The sequence below is a fragment of the Electrophorus electricus genome, chromosome 3 (assembly GCF_013358815.1).
Source record: "Electrophorus electricus isolate fEleEle1 chromosome 3, fEleEle1.pri, whole genome shotgun sequence".
NCBI lineage: Eukaryota > Metazoa > Chordata > Actinopteri > Gymnotiformes > Gymnotidae > Electrophorus > Electrophorus electricus.
In genome coordinates, this window is record NC_049537.1 from 15,570,454 (window position 1) to 15,590,252 (window position 19,799).

The following is a 19,799-nucleotide window of genomic DNA, read 5'->3' on the forward strand; positions in this document are numbered from 1 at the left end:
ATTTAAACAGAGCCAGGGAGTGATCAGATAAACTGACATCTCAGTGGAAAGAGTCAGAGTGCTAATTTGGGGCTAATAGACTGAGCAGGCAATTAGAGGCGACTTCAAATAAAGCGCTCCCAGTTCTGCACTATGTCTCTCAGTGTCAGGTTGTAATCGGTCAGATTGTTCAGCGTGTCATGTTATCGGGCCAAAAAAACCCAATGACAGTGCAGGCTGTCTGGTGTGATCTGCCCATAACAACTTATAATAGAGAGTGAGTGAGCTTTGACTCATTAGTAAAAAGAAGAAAAAAAAGAAAATAGCATAAGAGAGACTCATCTTTAGTTTTACTCAACTAGTGAAGTGGGAGAATGTGCTCAAAGCATTGGCAATGGAATCAAAAAACAAACAAACACACAAACAAACAAACAAACAAAATAATCAAAGTTTAACAGTTCCTATTCTGTGTAGTTCAGAAATATTTGAATGCTACATATCACGCTTCATCCATGAAAACCATGATGATCTGGGCAAGCGCAATATTAGGTTCAGTTTCAAAGCAATTGCATCACCTGAAGTCATGGCATGGACTATGAAAATAGGTTAGATTAAAAAAGGAAAAATACTGTATAGTTTTAGATAGAGGTACAGGAATGAAACTTAATATTAATGAAGTGTACATACAGTAGCAATTACAGTGTATGCTGAGTATACAGAACATGGCTGTGTTAAATTTCACTACTGTTGCACATACATGCACAGCTGTACATGATGTGGTGACAAATTATGCACACCCTTAAGGCAGGTTTCTGAAATGTTTCACAATCAATATCTTTTCTGGTCAAAACCTGAAAAAAAAAAAAGTTTTCTTCTGATTTTGAAGATGTGACTAAGATACAGTTGACCTGCAAATCCAAAAGGAATAAGTTAAAACGAGGCTTCAGTTTATATGCTGCTGAGTGTAATTTGTACCAAAGCATTACACTGCATCAAGAGCTTGTTTCAGACACTACTTCAGTTTTAGCTGAATTCTATGGTCTGTTGTTTGTTTGTTTTTTGTTTTTTTTAGCTCCAAGCCAGCCTCCAGGCAATATAGAATGGAACCTGACAAACTCAAAGATCTTCTTGAATTGGGAGCATGTAAAGGCAATGGACAATGAATCGGAAGTAACAGGCTACAAGGTGAGATGTTAATTTTCTTAGTGCCTTTGAATGCTGTTGATCAATAGGAAGGGGCAAATCTTGGGAAATGTGTGTGGTGACTGTCCTCCTTTTTTATTTGATTAGAAATGCTTTTTATCAATTTTTTTTTTTTTTTGCCACCACACAGAAAATGTATTCCAACTATACATTTTACCTTATAATATACCTATACCTTATAATTTGCAGATAGGTGTAGAAGTGGGTGTAGAACAAGATAACGAACGTAGGAGCAGATGTAGTTGTAGAACCAGCCAACGTAAGCACCCCATAAGTAAGGAACTGTCCTCAGTTCTGTTCTCAGTATTACAGAAAAAGCTAACTTTGAACTTTGGAAACTGTTTCACAATTATTTAATGCCCAAGCATTGCTTCTATTTCACTGTTTTCTGATTATCAAATTTAAACCTCCAGGCTTAAAAAGGTTGAGTTAATTTAAGCATTTAATTTAAACATTGGGACATTTAAACTATATCTAGCCTTTTTTCTGCATGCAGAACAGGAAACCTTAAACTCTCACTTGTAATAGCAATTTTTTGGCATCGTTGTGGGATGATAATGAGTTAATAATGGGTCATGGCCATGCATTTGGGCTCTTTATTTATGCATATTATTTGCTTTGTGTGGAGTTTTCTAACCCATGCCAGTGTTTACTAATTAGGTGGCTTGGACAGCGGCCGTCTGGCCAATGCCAGCTGGCTCTGGAAATGGCCAAGGAACCATCAGGGGCTACACTCTCCTCTTGACCACTTCAAAGTCTCCGCCAAAATGAGTCATAGCATCGAGTCACGAGTCTTTGACTCCAAACTGCAGCTTAAGCTCTTTGATACATTTGTCGCCTCATTCAAACGCCAGCCGGTACACATTTGCATCCGTTAGGCTATAGAGAAATAACACGTAAACTTGAAGAACAAGTATGTAAATGCAATTATCTCAGTAATAACCTCAGTGCTGCAGCTTAAAATGCTCTTGCTAATATTGAAAATACCTTTGTTTAGCTCAAGTGTTCACTTGGCGATTAATCAGTTTGCATTTGTTGCTGTTTTACTCTTATAAAGGAGATGCAAGGGCATCTGTCTCTCCACGGAGAAGCACAAAACAGTTCAAGCAGATCTCTGGCTTTTTTTCTTCTTTTTTTCTGTGAATGCCAGCCAGTGCAGTAAACCTACTGTGCTCAAAAGTGCAGACTTAGTATTTGGCAAGTCTGAACTAGCACAGACAAATACTGGGAGAGTAAAAAAGCAAAAGGAGAGAAAAAACCTCCCAATTTCTTTCTTTTTTTCTTTCTTTTTTTTTTTAATGTATTAATTTCAGACTGGCCTCATTAAGTTCTTTTCTATAGGTGAGAACAACTGGAAGGCTGTAAGGCTATCCTCTGCCTAGAGCTAAGGGCTTCTCTAAAACCTCCCTTAAGACTGAGCTCCTCTTTGGGCCATTCTCAGCACATAAACCTCTATATTGGAATCAATAACTATAAATTGTTGGGCCTATACTGGCAAGAAAGAATATCAGAATCCCAGCTATTTGTTTTAGCCTGTTGGTCTAAAGAAGAATTATAAATTACTTATGGATCAACTTTTAAGTTGCTGTTTTTCTTTTTCTCTTCTTTTCTTTCATTCAATTTTGTTTTTTATTTGTTTTTGTTTTTTGTTTGTTTGTTTTAAAACAGACATTTTCACATAGCAGGTTATTGAGCAAGCCCTAATGAGCAAATCTGGGACAAATGGCAAGACTTTCTAAGAGAACATTCAGTAGAAACTTTGAGAGGCCAAGAAAAAAAGTCAAGAAGAGCACCTTCTCATTTGGGCCCATATTGCATGGTGTAATTATAATCCTGTTCACCATTTTCTTTTTACATGCCTGTGAAGATCAAGCAGTCATTGCTGTTGTCTTTTCTTCTGTGATTAAAGTTGCTATCAGATGTTTGAAAATTAAAAGGGCTAGTTCAGTACTTTAAGTAATTTCTATTTCCATCTTGCTGACAGTTCATTGGGTATGTGGGTGCTTGGGACACTTTAAGAAGAGTGTCAGAGTTATATAATTATCACAAAGAATGGAAGTGTAGAGGAAGAGCTAACTTTATTCACTCAATTAATTAGGCTATGTTAGCTTTAGAAGTATTTGGTTTTGGAGCTTGTTTGAAAGGATGTTGGAAGTGTCATGGTCCTTCAAGCCTGGGAATGAGAAACACTGGTTTCATTTATAATGTCTACTTGAATGCATTAATATGTGAAAACTTGCAATTTAATAAAAATAACTGCTAGAGAAAATTAAATAAAGTGTACATTCCTCACTTGAATTTTTACTTGTCCCAACAATATGTCACCAATAATCTAGAGATTGCTTATAGTAGGACAAGATATAAAATAACAGAAAATGAGCACAATTTACACAATGCATCCAACATCCACCGTTGTAAAATATCAGCCATTGCATGACACAGATTTCTATATACACTAAATATAATGCATCACAGATGTGTTGTACAACACCTCCAGAGATGTCACAGAAATCTAAATTACCTATGTATGGCAAATGTTTCTTTACGCAGTATGATGTATATGTTTGGGAAGCTCACGAACCCATTTCCTGTGACAAATCTGCTGCAGTGTGAAAATGGCTGTAGGCAGTATGGAGGACAGTCGATCCCCCCATGCCAGTTTTGTCATGTCTAGCGTCAGCAATATGGAATGAAGTACTTTGTAGTAATCAGAAATGATGATCTGGCACACCCTTACAAATTGAATTATTGCAAGGAAGTCTTCTCTCTCTAAATGTTTTGGGTCTTTCTGGATGAAGGAAAGTCAATTATACTTCTCCCAGTCCTCTCTTACGCATGTATAAGTGTTCACTATGACTATGAGGTTCAGCTGCCATGGAAGAGAGACTGCATTAATCAGATCTCCCCTAGTTGAATTGGGACAAAAAGTGACCCCATAAAATGTCACCAAATCACCAAAGACCACTAGGGTAATCGTGAGAGCTCACTTTAATATACAATTAAGACATGAAATTTTTAGAGGCTCTCTTAAATCACTATTAATACTCATAATATATCTAGGGCTCAATGTTACAAAGTAATTTTCAGGTTAAAGTGCTTTGGGGGGCATATTCAGGGACACTGTATGTGTTAAATGAGCTTGTCAATGTAAAATTAACAAATTCATGGGGTGTTCCTGAAAGAGTTCAGCTGTATTTAGTTGTATTCCACAATGCACTGACTCCGATTTGTCATATTCTAGGTGGTATATCGCCAGAACTGGCGCAGAAGGACCAATGTGGTTGAGACCAACAGGACATCAGTGGAGCTACAGGTTCCTTCAGGGGAAGACCTGCTCATCCAGATCAAAGCCTCAAGTGACGGGGGAGATGGAAGCTACAGCAACCCCATTCACATACCAAAGATGTCCAGTAAGGCTTCACTCATGCAGGCTTTGCATTAAAAAAACTGGCAACTCTAATGTTAATATTGGAATATTGTAGGAGACCACAAACAAATTTATCCTCACATTTTGCTAACTTTCAGTTGCATTAGAGTTTTTTTGGTGAATTTGCTGAAGTAAGGAAAACTTTCCCAACTAATTGGAGGCTCTGACTAAGTTTGAAATGAGTCTCAGAGGTCAAATGAACCGACTTATAGTGCAGCTATACCTCAACCATACAGAGAACTGCTATTTTGTATGGCTTACATGGTGCCATGTGATGCAACTAACATTAACATGAATTAACATCATGCTTACACAAAATAATGTTATACTAACATGAACTAGCATTGCACTTACATTAACTAAAGTTACTTCTGGTCTCTCTACTTTGTTCCAGGCCTGAATTCCAGGGGCTACTTCAGTTCAGATGCAAGCAAGATGGCCTGTGCCCATGAAGTAATGTTCCTTATGCTAACATGGCTTCTCCTGTAGGGCATCTGCCCTTTAATTAGCAAACTGTAAATTATAAATAAATAAATAAAACTAATAAAATATATACATACAAAATTATGAGGATCGAAAACTGAAGTTTAAGAGGTATATGCTGGATAATGTAACTAATTTATTTATGTGTAGTAAGCTCAAGAATGTTGACAGACATGTATTGCCTTACATTTCATGTTTTTTTTTCATCGAATGAAGTTGTCAGTGCTTTTTCTATTTCAATTTTATGCAAAAAAGGGCAGGCTTTTTTATGTTGTTTGGCGTAGGTTTCAATTTACAGTTTCAAAAGTGTCAAGTTTTGAGAAACTTGAAAATCCTTTGTACTTTGTGCAATGCATTTCCTCCTAAAAGCTGCATTTAAAAACGAATGGTGAATTCTGGGGTAGAATTCCCTTGGCTCTTCATTAGAGTTCTGCTGTTTGCCTCATACCCTCGATTCTATTGGTATAGATGTGTATTACTGTCTGAAAGCGTGAGGTTTACACACTGTCAATCAGCTCATGTGCTGCTACATATGAGCAGAGAATAACCACTTCACATTTGTAATCAGTAATTTCGCAGGTGAGAAAAGTGTTTGGTTTTTGTAGCATAATATAACCAAGAGTCCTGCTTCCAACACTGGAGACAGCTCACACAGATAATGGTCTAAAATACCTCATGTGTTTGCATCCATGTTTGACAGAAATCTGTTATATCTGCTTGAAGTCTAGGTAGAATTGTTATACATTTATTTATTGTTTGGATTAAATTGGAGAAGTCCTGTTTAAAGCTAAACATCTGAAATAGGAATTAGTATGTCACTTTGATTGAACATTTGACAAAATGCAAAAAACAAACACTTTAAAACTTTAAAATATCTGCATTTTTAAGGTATGTTTTCAACAGTTTAATACCTGTAGCTTTTACCAGCAAGCCTGAATATGAAATAATTCATTATTTTTGGCTGTTGAAGAAAGAATTGTGAAACATAATAGTCACAGTCACATTCAGGTTTTATTTTTCATTCAAATACCCTATATTTTATCTGTTGGAAATTGTTGGCTTTCAGTAGCTTTTTCATGTTTTTTTATTTAATATGTACCTTGCATTTTATAAGTGTTGGAAATTGTCATAATTCAATTGGTTCTCCTGTTGTCCTTATTTATTTCTTACTGCTATTATCCTGGTTTGACTAGCAGTTTAATACTTTTGTATTAATATCTTACCTGTCTCTGTGAGATGTACACAGGAACTTAATAAAATTTCACATTGAAATTCTAATCTTGGTTGTAATGTAATCAATTATTGAGTTTCCAAGCATGTCATTTCAAACAGAAATAATAGCAACAGTGGTGCATCAGGGTGTATGAATATGAGCACTGCATGGGACATCAGCATACCCCTCAAAATTCCTATTGCAGCCATTCTTCACTGGCATTTCAATCTGAATGTCATGCACTTCAATTGTTTTCATCTTGGAAGAAATGCTTAGGTCTTGTTCGACTCCTGCAACAAAACTTGGATTCAGTCCGATCTACATACATATTGTTGCTTAGCAACCATTGGTGTACAGGCATGAGCATTCAGAATAATCAACAGGCTGTAATTATCAACAGGCTGAGTGCAGTCCCTGATGAAAGAAAAGAACCGGGAGGCATTCCAAGAAACGGATGAGCGATAGCATAAAACAGAGTATGATTTGACTTAACTATCCCATCCATCAGCTAGACAAAAAAAAAAAAAAAGACAACAGGCAGAGTGTAACAGTAAGCAATAACAGTAAAAGTCATGCTCAGCAATACACGGTGAAATAACACAGTACAAAATCACTAATGTCTTCACAATGTTCTGCCGCTATCAACAGGAAATGTTTACATACTTTTCATCCACAGTGTGCAGCGTCATTCTTTACCTTTGTAGTTTTCCTAAGTTCTGGAAAATGTATCGTTGGAATAACTTTTAGGCTCCCACAAAGTTAGAGACTACAAAGGAAGTAGTCCGTTGCAACTTGGTATATGGCATTTACCACAGTTTGACGTTAAATATGCAACTGGCTTGAAAGGAAGGTGGAAAATTAAGTTTGAGGCATCAAGTGGGTGAAATTCAAAGGAGGTGTGAGAGAAAATTCCTATGCGGCCAGGATAATAAGCATGTTAGGAACACGGGACAGGTAAATGTCTTGGTGCGAATGGAATCTCCCAAGAAACTGCCTACAATTTACTACTCTTTACTAGGATTTAATCATAAATGCTAGTCCACCTGAAATGGGAGGCAGGTGTAGCAGGTGGTGGTGGAGCCTTTCTGACATGCTTCTTACCATTTCATTTGCCGCAATAGCAGTTCTGTCTCTGGCACAGTTTGCTCTGAAAGCGTCCATTGCATCGATCCTCTTAAATGAGTTACTTCACTGGAACCAGAAAGCCAGCGAGAGGAAGTCTACCTTGCTGTGAGCACTTCTAGTTGGCTGGTATGTCCATTTCATCTGACAAACTGGCTTCAATGGACCTTCTATCATTTTTCATAGCGACACCTTCCTAAAAATAATGGCCTAAGTCATTTTTTTCAGGTTTTTCAGGAAACACAAAAAACTGAACCACATATAGAAAATATTCTATTTATTAATTCTTTCACTGAAAAGGGGTATAACAATAGATGACGTTTGACATGAAGTGATGACACTCAACGGGCATTATGTGTTTCATTGACTGGAGGTCCTGGAATTTTCTCTCCTTGATTGGCAGAGCACATGGAAACATTCTAATCCATGCTATTGGCTCATTTGGTACCTGTATCCTCTGTGGCAATTCTTTCCACACTTCTTCTGAGAAGGACAGCCTGAAATGGACCTTGCCTTCACTGCTAAACTGAAGAGTCCTCAAATAAAGTAAGATGCATTCAGTTTCAGGAACTGGTCATGTCTGACCATTTTCACATGGTGTGGTGATGGCCTGATTCTTGTAGTCTGGAGTATGATGAGGTAGTCTCTCGGGGTCACAATATCAGTAACTAGTTTGCGTTCAGTAGTACTACTACACTCCATTTCTGTGCCCTGCAACAAGGTATTTCTGTGTTATTACTACCTCATATTTCCTTGCAAGCTTACAGAATATATTGGCTACACATGCGATGTGGTTCTGATAACTGCAACCATCGCTCCACACTATGGTCTCTTTCAGTTCCGGATGGTCTTTAATCACACATTCAAAATGATAATATTGAAGGTGTGCAAACACTTCACTACTGAGGTCGCCTTCTGTTTCATCCCAAATGTAGCAGTACCCTTCCTTAGACCTCAAGTTGAAGAGTGTAAAGTTATGGACCAGCAATTTTGTTTTGTAATACAGACCGCTGGCTTGGGTCTTTGGACACAGTAGCACAGCTTGCAGGTTCATTGTCCAAACTGACTTCTCATTATTTGCAGAAGCTTTGTCATAGGATTTCTCTTGCTTTGCTTCATCTTTCTGGGTGACATGGGCATCATAGTCAGCCTTACTGATATTCCCATGCTTGAATGAAACACAAATATTACACTGATCTTTTCGTGGAATGAATACAGAATAATTCTCTTCATGGAAAAACATCTGTGAAATATTGTATTCCAACAGCTCTCTCTCCAGCAGTTGCATCTGTCTGTTGGTATTCCTGATGCAGCTGGGAGATGGTTGTGCCTGGGTGAAGGAACTTCTTGTGTGTGTAGGTCTCTGTGCTCCTGCAGTAGTGTGAATCAACAGTTGGGAGGTCCCTCATCTAGTCCTTAAGGAAATCCTTGACATCAGTTTCAAGCTTTGCATGCTTGTTCTTCATGTACAATTGAGTGTTTGTTCAGCCAGTGTGTAATGGTTCTTGCAGAGAGACAAAGTGTAGAGGAAAACAATGCCTAACACACTTTAATACTCCTTCCATCTTGGATCTTTAGTTGGTAAGACAATGAAGAACTGTGCCTGGATCCCTCAGCAACTTTCTTTTGCTTTGTGTTAACCTTTGTGACCATTCTTGTAACATATAATCGATGTTCTTCCCAGTTGTTCATTGTCCAAAACCTCTGAAATATGTACTGCTGCTGCTCTTCTGTAATGGCTTGGCAGTCTCCAGTTGAGACTTACTGACAGAATTTTGAGACACAAGGAGGACCCAAAGTCTTGGCACTTATTTCTTTGCCACCTTTGCTCTTATAAGACATTCCTTTGAGGCTTTTCTTCTTGGATTCATTTTGTTTCCATGTTCCCAGACTAAGACGTTTATTTCTTTTCCTTTTGGCTAAATTTAGGCTGTTCTAGAGAAGTTGCCACCATGGTTAGTCTTCATGTTTAGGCACAGAGGACTCAGCACAGGATGGGGTATAATCTGGATCCCAGATGATGTCATCGACATCAGATATGTCCTCTTCATGTTGTGGATTTGTCTGCTTGGCATTCTCAACAATATTGATAGGAGTCTTTAAGGTATTTTTTGCTTCATCTGAAACAGACTCTTGGCCTGGTACATGCTGCCTCATCCCTTCCAGGACAGTCTCATTGTCATCTTCCATGGAAGAGGCATGATCAATGTCAAGTAATTATCCTAAAAAAAAAATCATTTGCTGTTAAGCTATATCAAGAACATGCTTGCAAGATGTAAAAACAGGGGTACTGTAATACTGCTCAGATTATTTTAGTAATTATTTATTTAGAATTACTAATACTATGTTCAAGATTTATGCAATTTAATGTGGAAAGAAATATTATTACTTTGCATGAATCTATACAGAAAAGAAAGTGTTAACAGAAAGCCTATCACTTATCACAGCCACAGATTCTGGAGACTTTCTATTCTTTGCTAAATGCTAGCTTCATGGATTTATCTAGTTTACTAACGAAAACGCTGGCTAAAGAGACTGAATAAAAAGATATATAACTATGCAATATTTACAGTATTATCAATCTTATAGGAAACGTCATCACTTACCAATAGGGGATGAGTCCTGAATCATGGAAATAACTTCATGGGCTTGGTAGAGTTTTGTTCTTTTTAGAGCTGCTGCCATTTTGAAAAGCATCTAAAATTGCCTACGTCATATTGTCTTTTGACTTAAGCAAAATAAAATTGCCCAAATGGCACTCTTGACATAGGCCATTATATTACAGGGGTAGAATCAAATGATCTGTTAAACTGAGGACATAGCCGATTTTACCAGACGTGGCCAGCATGGTGAGGAGGTGATTTATGCAAAAAAATCACTTTGGTCAAAAGGGCCGTTATTTTGGACTTAGGCCGTTATTTTAGGAAGGTGGCGATAGGTGACTTTGCTGACCAGAGTATTGTGGAGTCCACATAAGTCTCTGTGGCAATATATTTCCAAAGTGGATGAAATGTTGTACAGTTCCTCCTTGATCATTTTATACACTAATTTCAGTAGTTTATACAAAAAAAAATATTCCCACAACTTGCACAATGATGGGCTTCTTATAGTACCTGTGTCAAGCCAATTCTCTTCCCTTCAACAGGACTATTAATAAATGGTAGCTTTTTTTTAACCTCTTACAGTGTTTTCATTGTAAATAGACATGTTCATATCAAGGAGGGTGTATTAAACATTCTGCCTTACAGCAATATAATGGATCTTATGCAGAAATGAAAAGACCCAATTTTGCCCCAGATTTTCCATGGATAGCTGTAGCAGTGTAGGGGGAAGCACCTCAGATGCATAAATGAAGTAATAAGCACAAAAGAACCTCTAGCGATTGAAATTAATCATTCCAGTGATAGAATAGGGCTGTCATAGTTCATTTGGTGGTGGTAGGCTGCCACAGTGGAGGGGACTCTAAAGATAATGAATGGGTTAGGAGTTATGCATATTAAGCGGGAGAGTTGAGAAGGCAATCTGAGGAGCTGTGGAAGGTGCACGAGAGACCCGGCGGCCTAGTTAGGAGGCTTCAACGTGGAAGCGGATGAGTTGTTGAACCAGCTCAGTTCCACCTCTTGGGAAAAGGGCCCTGAAACGTGGGGATGTGTGACGCAAGACCTTTGGGAAAGGACTTGGTTGGTGATGATACACTGTCAGATGATACACTACCTATACTTGGAAAAGGTTCCTTTTACCACATGAAGGCAATGTACCACATTTCAGAATTAAGTATTGATTAGGATTGCTTAAGTAGCTGTATTTAATATAGTATTTTATCAAGGATTTTTTTTTCTTTTTCTAAAGATTGCTTCATTTTATGATCCACAGTAGTTTTCAACCTCACCAAAACAGCACTTGCAAATTCTTCAGATGGTTATCATCTATCATGAGAAGTGAAGGATGTAACCATAAATCAAGGTCAGTAGAGTAGCTCATCTGACACAGAAGAAGGTCTTTTTCTACACATATAATGAGCATCCTGGCTCTTTATCTTCTCCTTTATGTTGCTGAATCCATGCGGGAGCACCCCATGTCAAAGGCAGATGATGGGGCATGAAATAAAGGTGGCATGACAAAGATCAGGGTGGCAGAGGGCTCAAGAGGCATGGAAAGCCAGGTTAGAGCAGTTGTAATCTGCAGTGCACCACCTTAGGCTACTAGGATTGTAAGAGGGGTGTGTTCATGTTGACCAAAGAAGTCTCCAGACTCAGAGTGTCAGCTGAGGCATAATCCAGGGGGCAGGGGGCTTGGGGCTGGGGGCTGGGGAAGGGCTAGTAAACACCATTATGAGTCAGAGAGGAAGGGCCATCACTTGACCTGCCAGCCCGTCCTAAGGGAAAGAGTTTTGGGGTAGCATTTGGACTTCTGCTGCTGCAGTAATGAGTGATGAGAATAAAATGGCTCAGGATGGCTCAGATTTAGTATGCGGTTTTTGTCACCATGAGGACGTGACCCGGCGGCCTAGTTAGGAGGCTTCAACGTGGAAGCGGATGAGTTGTTGAACCAGCTCAGTTCCACCTCTTGGGAAAAGGGCCCTGAAACGTGGGGATGTGTGACGCAAGACCTTTGGGAAAGGACTTGGTTGGTGATGATACACTGTCAGATGATACACTACCTATACTTGGAAAAGGTTCCTTTTACCACATGAAGGCAATGTACCACATTTCAGAATTAAGTATTGATTAGGATTGCTTAAGTAGCTGTATTTAATATAGTATTTTATCAAGGATTTTTTTTTCTTTTTCTAAAGATTGCTTCATTTTATGATCCACAGTAGTTTTCAACCTCACCAAAACAGCACTTGCAAATTCTTCAGATGGTTATCATCTATCATGAGAAGTGAAGGATGTAACCATAAATCAAGGTCAGTAGAGTAGCTCATCTGACACAGAAGAAGGTCTTTTTCTACACATATAATGAGCATCCTGGCTCTTTATCTTCTCCTTTATGTTGCTGAATCCATGCGGGAGCACCCCATGTCAAAGGCAGATGATGGGGCATGAAATAAAGGTGGCATGACAAAGATCAGGGTGGCAGAGGGCTCAAGAGGCATGGAAAGCCAGGTTAGAGCAGTTGTAATCTGCAGTGCACCACCTTAGGCTACTAGGATTGTAAGAGGGGTGTGTTCATGTTGACCAAAGAAGTCTCCAGACTCAGAGTGTCAGCTGAGGCATAATCCAGGGGGCAGGGGGCTTGGGGCTGGGGGCTGGGGAAGGGCTAGTAAACACCATTATGAGTCAGAGAGGAAGGGCCATCACTTGACCTGCCAGCCCGTCCTAAGGGAAAGAGTTTTGGGGTAGCATTTGGACTTCTGCTGCTGCAGTAATGAGTGATGAGAATAAAATGGCTCAGGATGGCTCAGATTTAGTATGCGGTTTTTGTCACCATGAGGACGTGACAGTCTGCTGAATCAGAATATCTGCACAATTTTGAACATACCTATATAACAATGCCATTGATGTGAAGTTTTCCAAAAAGCTGTCAGGTCTCTTTTTTGCAAATGTAAAAGGGTTTGGATTATAGTTGTGGTTATATGGTTATAGGATGATTAGAATTTTGAATGAATTAAGGATGAAATGTTCTGAAACAGTATAATGTGTTTAAACACTTTAGAGTCATGGGCTTTAACACATGACTTTACATTGGTATTTTGATACTGATCTTTGTTCAGTCCCTCAGTGTTTTTAAGTTTTACATCTCTGGAATAGTTTAAACTGTAATATCTACTCAGTTTCCAAAAAGCATCATATTGTAAAGATCATCTTAAATGAGAGATACAGTGCTCAGTCTGATACTTTATCTACCATTTAACAATGATCTTTCTGTTATGTTGCTAATGGGGAACCAGACCCAGATGAGATATTAGAAGGTTAACTGAACAACAAATCAACAGAGAAGAATGGCATATTCTTAGGCTTTTATTCATTACTTCATCCATCCCCACTGACAGCCTTTTGTTCATATTCAGGTTACGTTCTAATACATCAACCTTGTACTACGTTAAATGTGCCATTAAATTACAGAGCAATTTTAAACAGCCATTTCAATTTAACTTAATGAAATATGCCTTTATATTGATTCTGTAAAGGGACTTTTATTCAATTAATAATGACTCACTAGTCTCTTATGAACTTTATCAGTTTTTGCTTATTTTTAATTATTCCATTATGACATGATTAAAATATTGGTCTCGTTTATTTGTAGGGTCAAATCCCTTGCATTTTTATATTGTTTAGCTGCTTGTCATAATCAAAAGTTCCATTGTATCCATTAACACAAAAATATTTCTTTGTTCTAAATAATATTCAGCCATAAAACACATGTGCAGCCATGTAAACATGAAGGAATCTCTGATTAGTTTTTTCCTGTTTCAATGCTTTCTCCCCTTATTTCTGAAGTGCATTTAATCATTTGCCACCAAAATAAAAATGAGGTCAGGTGTGGAAAAAGCCAAGAACAAAACTTGTGGAATGCTTGTGGAATGCTGGTTAAATGTTTACCACACACATATTATGTATGTTTGTAATACGGAAAATAAAGGAAAATACTATTAGCACAGCCAACTGTTAGAAGCCAGGAAAAAGAATCGTGGAATACACATCTGGAGCAACCCAGATATCTCAACCTTACTAAAGACCTATAACAAAAAACCTTTATTATACATCTCCCATATGCAATAATGCAGTTTGATATTCTTTAAAAAATGTCAATTCTTAATTGTATTACATTCCATTACATTCTCCTCAAGGGAAGGTAACAGGTGGAGCTTTTTTAACCTTATGGCATTCTGTGTCATTTGCCTTTTGGGGTCAAATTCTTAGCCCTCCTTGACATTTACAATAATTAAAGCCACTAATATAAGCCAGGCACTGGCATGGCTTCTGAGAGGTGACATGGTTAATTTCAGGTCAAATTAAAGACTTCCCATATATTACCTATATTGGATGTAAGGACTGGCATTAGAATCCACAGTATGCTAGCAATTTTATTAAAAGGTAAAAAAATAAAATAAAAAAAATAAACAATAAAAACATACAAGTTCTAGGAGCTAGGGCCACCCTTCTGATGTTGGTCATAGCTTTACTCTGCACTGGGTGTGCCGGCAAGTGTCGTTTACAACTGTTTAGTGTCTGCTACGTGCTGCTGTGCTCTTCAGTTTGAAGTGCACTGTTCAGGATGGATTACTGATAATCCCCTTTTATGGAAATGTTTGCAGAATTGTTTTGTACCTGTAGCACATTTCCCCCTCATCAGGACTCCGTGTCCCTAAAGTTTAATCATTGTTCTCAGCTCTTGCAGAGATTATGCAAAACACCTAAAATGATGGTTGTGGAGAATCCATTTTGAGAATAATCCACTGGGCTATGCTCACTGCTGTGCTGTGTAAAACCAGCGTATGGCAGTTGTTTAAGTTTTTCACCCCCAAGAGTGCACTGGTGGTGTAATCATTTAATTTGACTTCCTCCTATGTGCCTTCCCACAGAGGGAGGCCTTTATGTGAAAACAGTCAGGGAGGTCCTCCCTCCCCTGACAAATAATAATTCTATTTTATGCAGAGGTGTAGTTTGTGGGAGATGTCAAAAAGTGACATTGACAGTGAAGCTGAGCCAAGCACCAAAGCAGGGATAAAGTGCTGTGATGGATAGAAGATTAGCTGAGAATTAAAAAGACTTGGAGACCTTCTCTCTCTCTCTCTCTCTCTCTCTCTCTCTCTCTCTCTCTCTCTCTCTCTCTCCCTGAGCCTGCTCTACTCTGGCCCCTCTGAGATGCCTGGGAGAAGAATTCCTGAAGCCCTGTGACCATGTCATAGGGCTGCTGTGCTTAGCTCTCACAGTTTGGTTCGCTGATGTACTGTGCAGTCGAATTGGTGCCGATGACTCGTGGCAACGTGTCTACATTTGTAATGAACAAGGGGAGGCAATAATAAACTAAAAACCCAGCAGTTCCCTTTATAGGCCAGGCAACATTAAAAAAACAAAACAAAACAGGTGAGCCTGTTTAAGAGACCTGATAAACAAATATGTCATGAGCACAGTAACATCTTTTACAAATGCATGATCCCAAATAAAATATAAGTGTCTTAGGCTGCAGACTGGAGGTTACATTATTAATTATAGTTTTTATTTACACCATTTATTCATAATGATGGCAGAAATACAGTAATTACATGATAATTGGAGCCTCAGAGGTACAGCGTGTGCGGGGGAGGAGTGATTGGCGGCTTGCAAACAGGTCCGTTTCTGCCTACTCCCCTCCCCTTTCTCTCTGCCTTTTGTCCATGTAGACCTGCTGTATTATTAAAATAAGTTTAACTGTCCACTGAGCCCAAAACCATGACCTTGGTTTGAACCAGATTGGGTGAGTGGAGTGGAGCTATACTGAGAGCAGTAGGAATGAGACAACGCTTTCAATATACTGCATCCCACTGGTTTCCTACCACTGTGCCACAAATTGCTGCCTGTTTCAAAAGTGAGCAGCTGCTTTTCATCTTTGTGGCCACCATATCCATAGCTCGTAGTCCTCCTAGGCCAGAGGTGTCCAATGGCGTTCATGAGGTCTACGGCCCCTGCAGAGTTTGGCATTAGCCCCCATGACACAACGCTAGCTCTGACATTCACACACTCCTTACACCCTTGGTGTGCTCGACCCATCCTTAGAAAGAACTAACTGAATCTCGATCCAGATTTAGCCAGTGCTCCATGATAACTCTCACTGCATAAGATAAGGCAAGTATGGCAGATTATGACATTCAAATGCTCTGTGGGCGTGATTTTTCACAGGTATATCGAGTCACTCTGCATTTTAGCCGATCGATAGTTGTCACTGTTAAGACAACTAGAAAAGAATATGACTGTAATGTTCATTACCCCGGTGGCTTATTTGTCATAATGTTATATTGACTTCTGTCATATTCCCTTTCTAGTCATTAGCTGCACTAGATCATTCTGGCTTTTACAATCACTGCAAAGGAGCTGTGCATGGCTTAGGAGTGACTACGCTCTCTCAGTCACAACTCACTTTGACTTCAAGGCTGTTCCCTGATCTGCCATTATGAATGGTTCATACTTTACTTAAGTGAATGTGTACTGTACGCTATATAAGGTTAGCCTACTGTGTGATGCTGCTATAATTTGGCGTTTTTATATTCTGCCATATACTATAGGAACTGTATAAAATTAACAGAGGCACATCCCAGGCATGTCCTCATTACTGTGATTAAAGAAACATATTCTGCACTGTGCATGTCATGTCTGATTCCTCTATCAGGCCCTCAGTCTAATTAGTCTGTTCCAAACGGGAGGCACCAGGTAGAGTGCCAAGCTGTCATTTCCATAAAGGCAACACAAGGGTGCCTGGCTAGCATTCTGCCAAAAACTGCAATTAGCACTTTCAGAGACACTGTATCACTGACTGTAAAAGCAGCTAATAGCGTACCAGATTACCCTGCTACGTATCAGATGGCTTCACAATCATACATGGCTTGAAATGCTGATGTGTGTTTAATCATACAGAGCCAAAGCATATTGATCAATACCACACAATACATATTTGCTATATTTCAATCCCATATAATTTTGATCACTTTAGTATAGTCACAGTTGAGGCTAACAATTTAAATCTGCATCAAACACTTTTCACATTTGAGAAGCTTTAAGTGTAGACATACTGTGTGGTTAAGGGTGCATTATTCATAATGGAGCAATTATCACTTCTAGAATGGTCGGGCCCGAAAGCATGAACCCCATACCTAAAAAAGACAATCTGATATACTGAAAACATCTTATTAGTGCATCGAGGATCCCTTTAATCATCCAGCATGCAGTAGCTTCAAAGTGACCTTAGGTTGACTTGACATGTTCTGGCAAAGCTCCGTTTACTTCCAAAGAATAAATGCGCTTTCTGTGTCTGAGGAGAAGGGTGCAAGCAAAATAAAATGTTTTGACATCCCCAGCCCATAGAAGAGTCCCCCCTCTGACCCCATCTCACCCGCTCCCAAGTATCAATGCATTATGCCTGCCGTTATGAGAAAGCTGAGTAGGAGAATTAAAAATCACCATGTATTCGCTGTGCTCTGGTGTATGTAAAATTGGTGGGGGTGTCTCCTAATCTGCGGTCTCTAAAGCCCAAGATATGAAGTCGCTACGATAAAATATTTGTCATTGGTGGCAGAAGGCCTGATTAAGCCCATCATGTTAGCACAACAAAGGGAGAAGAGGTTGGTGCATCTAATAATTCTGAACACTATCTCTGCGTAGCACCTGGCGGCTTTTCAACATGTCTCATGCAGTTAAAGTTCAAATCAAAACATTATAGAAAACAACAACATGATTATGTTGAACTCTAAAAATAAATAAATACATAAATAGAAATGAAAAATCCTGCTACAAGATTTATATGTAGCTTAGTGTCATATGCATTTTTGAACTTTGTGTTATATTTGGCATGACAGGTGCGCACATGAAGCTGTTTACTGCAATAGATATAGCAATGAAGTGGATGTGAGGAATGTTTCAGCTGTGTGTGTGTGTGTGTGTGTGTGTGTGTGTGTGTGTGTGTGTGTGTGTGTGTGTGTGTGTGTGTGTGTGTGTGTGAGTGTGTGTGTGTTTGTGTGTGCGTGTGTGACTTGGATCCAGTAGAAATGAACCTTTTTACCATAACTACACAGGAGTCAATGGTTTGTCTTTGTAATACTATCATCTTATCAGTTACTTACAATTAAATTCTATGTGTATTAAAATATAATTGACTTAGAATTGCTGTTCTGTAACATGATTGTTAAAAAAAAGAAGAGTCTTAGTAATGGCAGACGAGTATTGGTTAACCAGGCTTTATCGGCCCAGAACATACAACATGCACTTGTGGTTGTTCATCTTAAGGACTGAATGCATGGAGATTGGTGTATTTGAGCCTGGTGGATCATCATTCTGTCCAGCGTGACATTGGCCTTGGCAACTCATTTAATTGTACTTTCCTGTGTGACCTTCATTAGAGTCTGTTGCAGCATGTCTGCAGGCACACCACTGTATTTCTTTCTTTCCCCTGACTAGGCATGCACAGAAAAAAAATCTTCATGGGTAATTACTTGTAACACATTCTTCTATACTTGAAAGGCTACTAATATAATAATAATATAATAATAAAAATAATTTAATCTTCAGCACTGCTATTCAAAAATAAATTATGGCCAAAGAATTATTTTCTCACCTCAAGTTTTTTTTTTTTTTTTGAGGGGGTGGGTCTGTAAAACTGGAAGCTGTATATACAGACCCAGAAAAAAAAAAAAAAAGATGTCTATAGTTCAAATGTCTCTGCCTTATCCATGATTTGTAGAAATGGTGCTGTTACAACTAACCCAGTGTTATAACCATGCTGTCAGAATGCGCTAGGCACCTAGCCCGAGGGACACACTCTCTCTCCTTCTTTCTCTCTCTCTCTCTCTCTCACACACATACACACACACACACACACCCACACACACACACACACACACACACACACACACACAGAGCATCTTCCCTAGTCCTGGTCCCCTGATTATTAATTTTCATACCTGTTCCTTGTATCTGCTTTCCTTAAGCCTACAGGTACACTTGTCCAGTTGTTCCTCATTGCTTCATATACAAGACACCCTGAGTGTTACCGCTGCTCTGCCGTGTCTCAGCACCCCAGGGTTTACTGCCAGTGCTATTGCATTTGCTTTCTTTTTGCCAGCTCTTCGCTGTGCTTCCTCGGTTGTCTTAACCATGGAGAATAAAAACACTCCAAACTTACTCTCGCGTCTCACTCCCTCAATACACCCATCGCACATCCTTTGAATTATCTACACAATGTACCATCCCATCATTCTGTTTTACATATTTGAATAATATAGGTTGCAGTTACATTTTATTTATGTACTTTATATGAATTTATACTCAAATTGCTAACATGACTCAAATGAGTCACTTAAACCACAGTCACCAATTGACCTTTGGACTTTTACAGAGTAATTAAAAGGTTGCCATTTTTAATAACTTTAGCTTCATTACAGAGCAAATATACCTGAATACCAGAGGCAAATATAATAGACTGTTTCCAACAGACAGAGAAAGCCTAATGCTGAAATACAAGGGTCTTCAAAAAAGAATCGTGAACAGCATACGTCCAGAACGGTCACCTTAGGAAAGGCCCTTGAATAAGCTTTATGCTTTTAATACAGTCCACTTGTTCAAATTCAAGGAAACAAGGATTCTGTGTGGTGGAACTAGCATCAGGTCGATTAGTTTGGGGTGATGTATAGCTCTTTTAAACTACTTTGCTGTGTAAATTAAGGCCCTTAATTGCTGC

The 19,799-nt window shown here is 38.9% G+C and overlaps 1 protein-coding gene across 2 annotated transcripts in view; it reads left to right on the top strand.

Annotated features, from left to right (window-relative positions):
- LOC113574227 (contactin-4) overlaps nt 1-6,370 on the top strand; it is a 30,580-nt gene extending 24,210 nt beyond the window's left edge. For both annotated transcript variants that reach the window (XM_035524431.1, XM_035524430.1), the window contains 3 exons: nt 1,052-1,164; nt 4,424-4,592; nt 5,004-6,370. In XM_035524431.1, the coding sequence (XP_035380324.1) occupies nt 1,052-1,164; nt 4,424-4,592; nt 5,004-5,098 (377 nt within the window). In that variant the 3' untranslated portion in view covers nt 5,099-6,370. The remainder of the gene's footprint in view (nt 1-1,051; nt 1,165-4,423; nt 4,593-5,003) is intronic.
- Nucleotides 6,371-19,799: the final 13,429 nt, after the last annotated feature.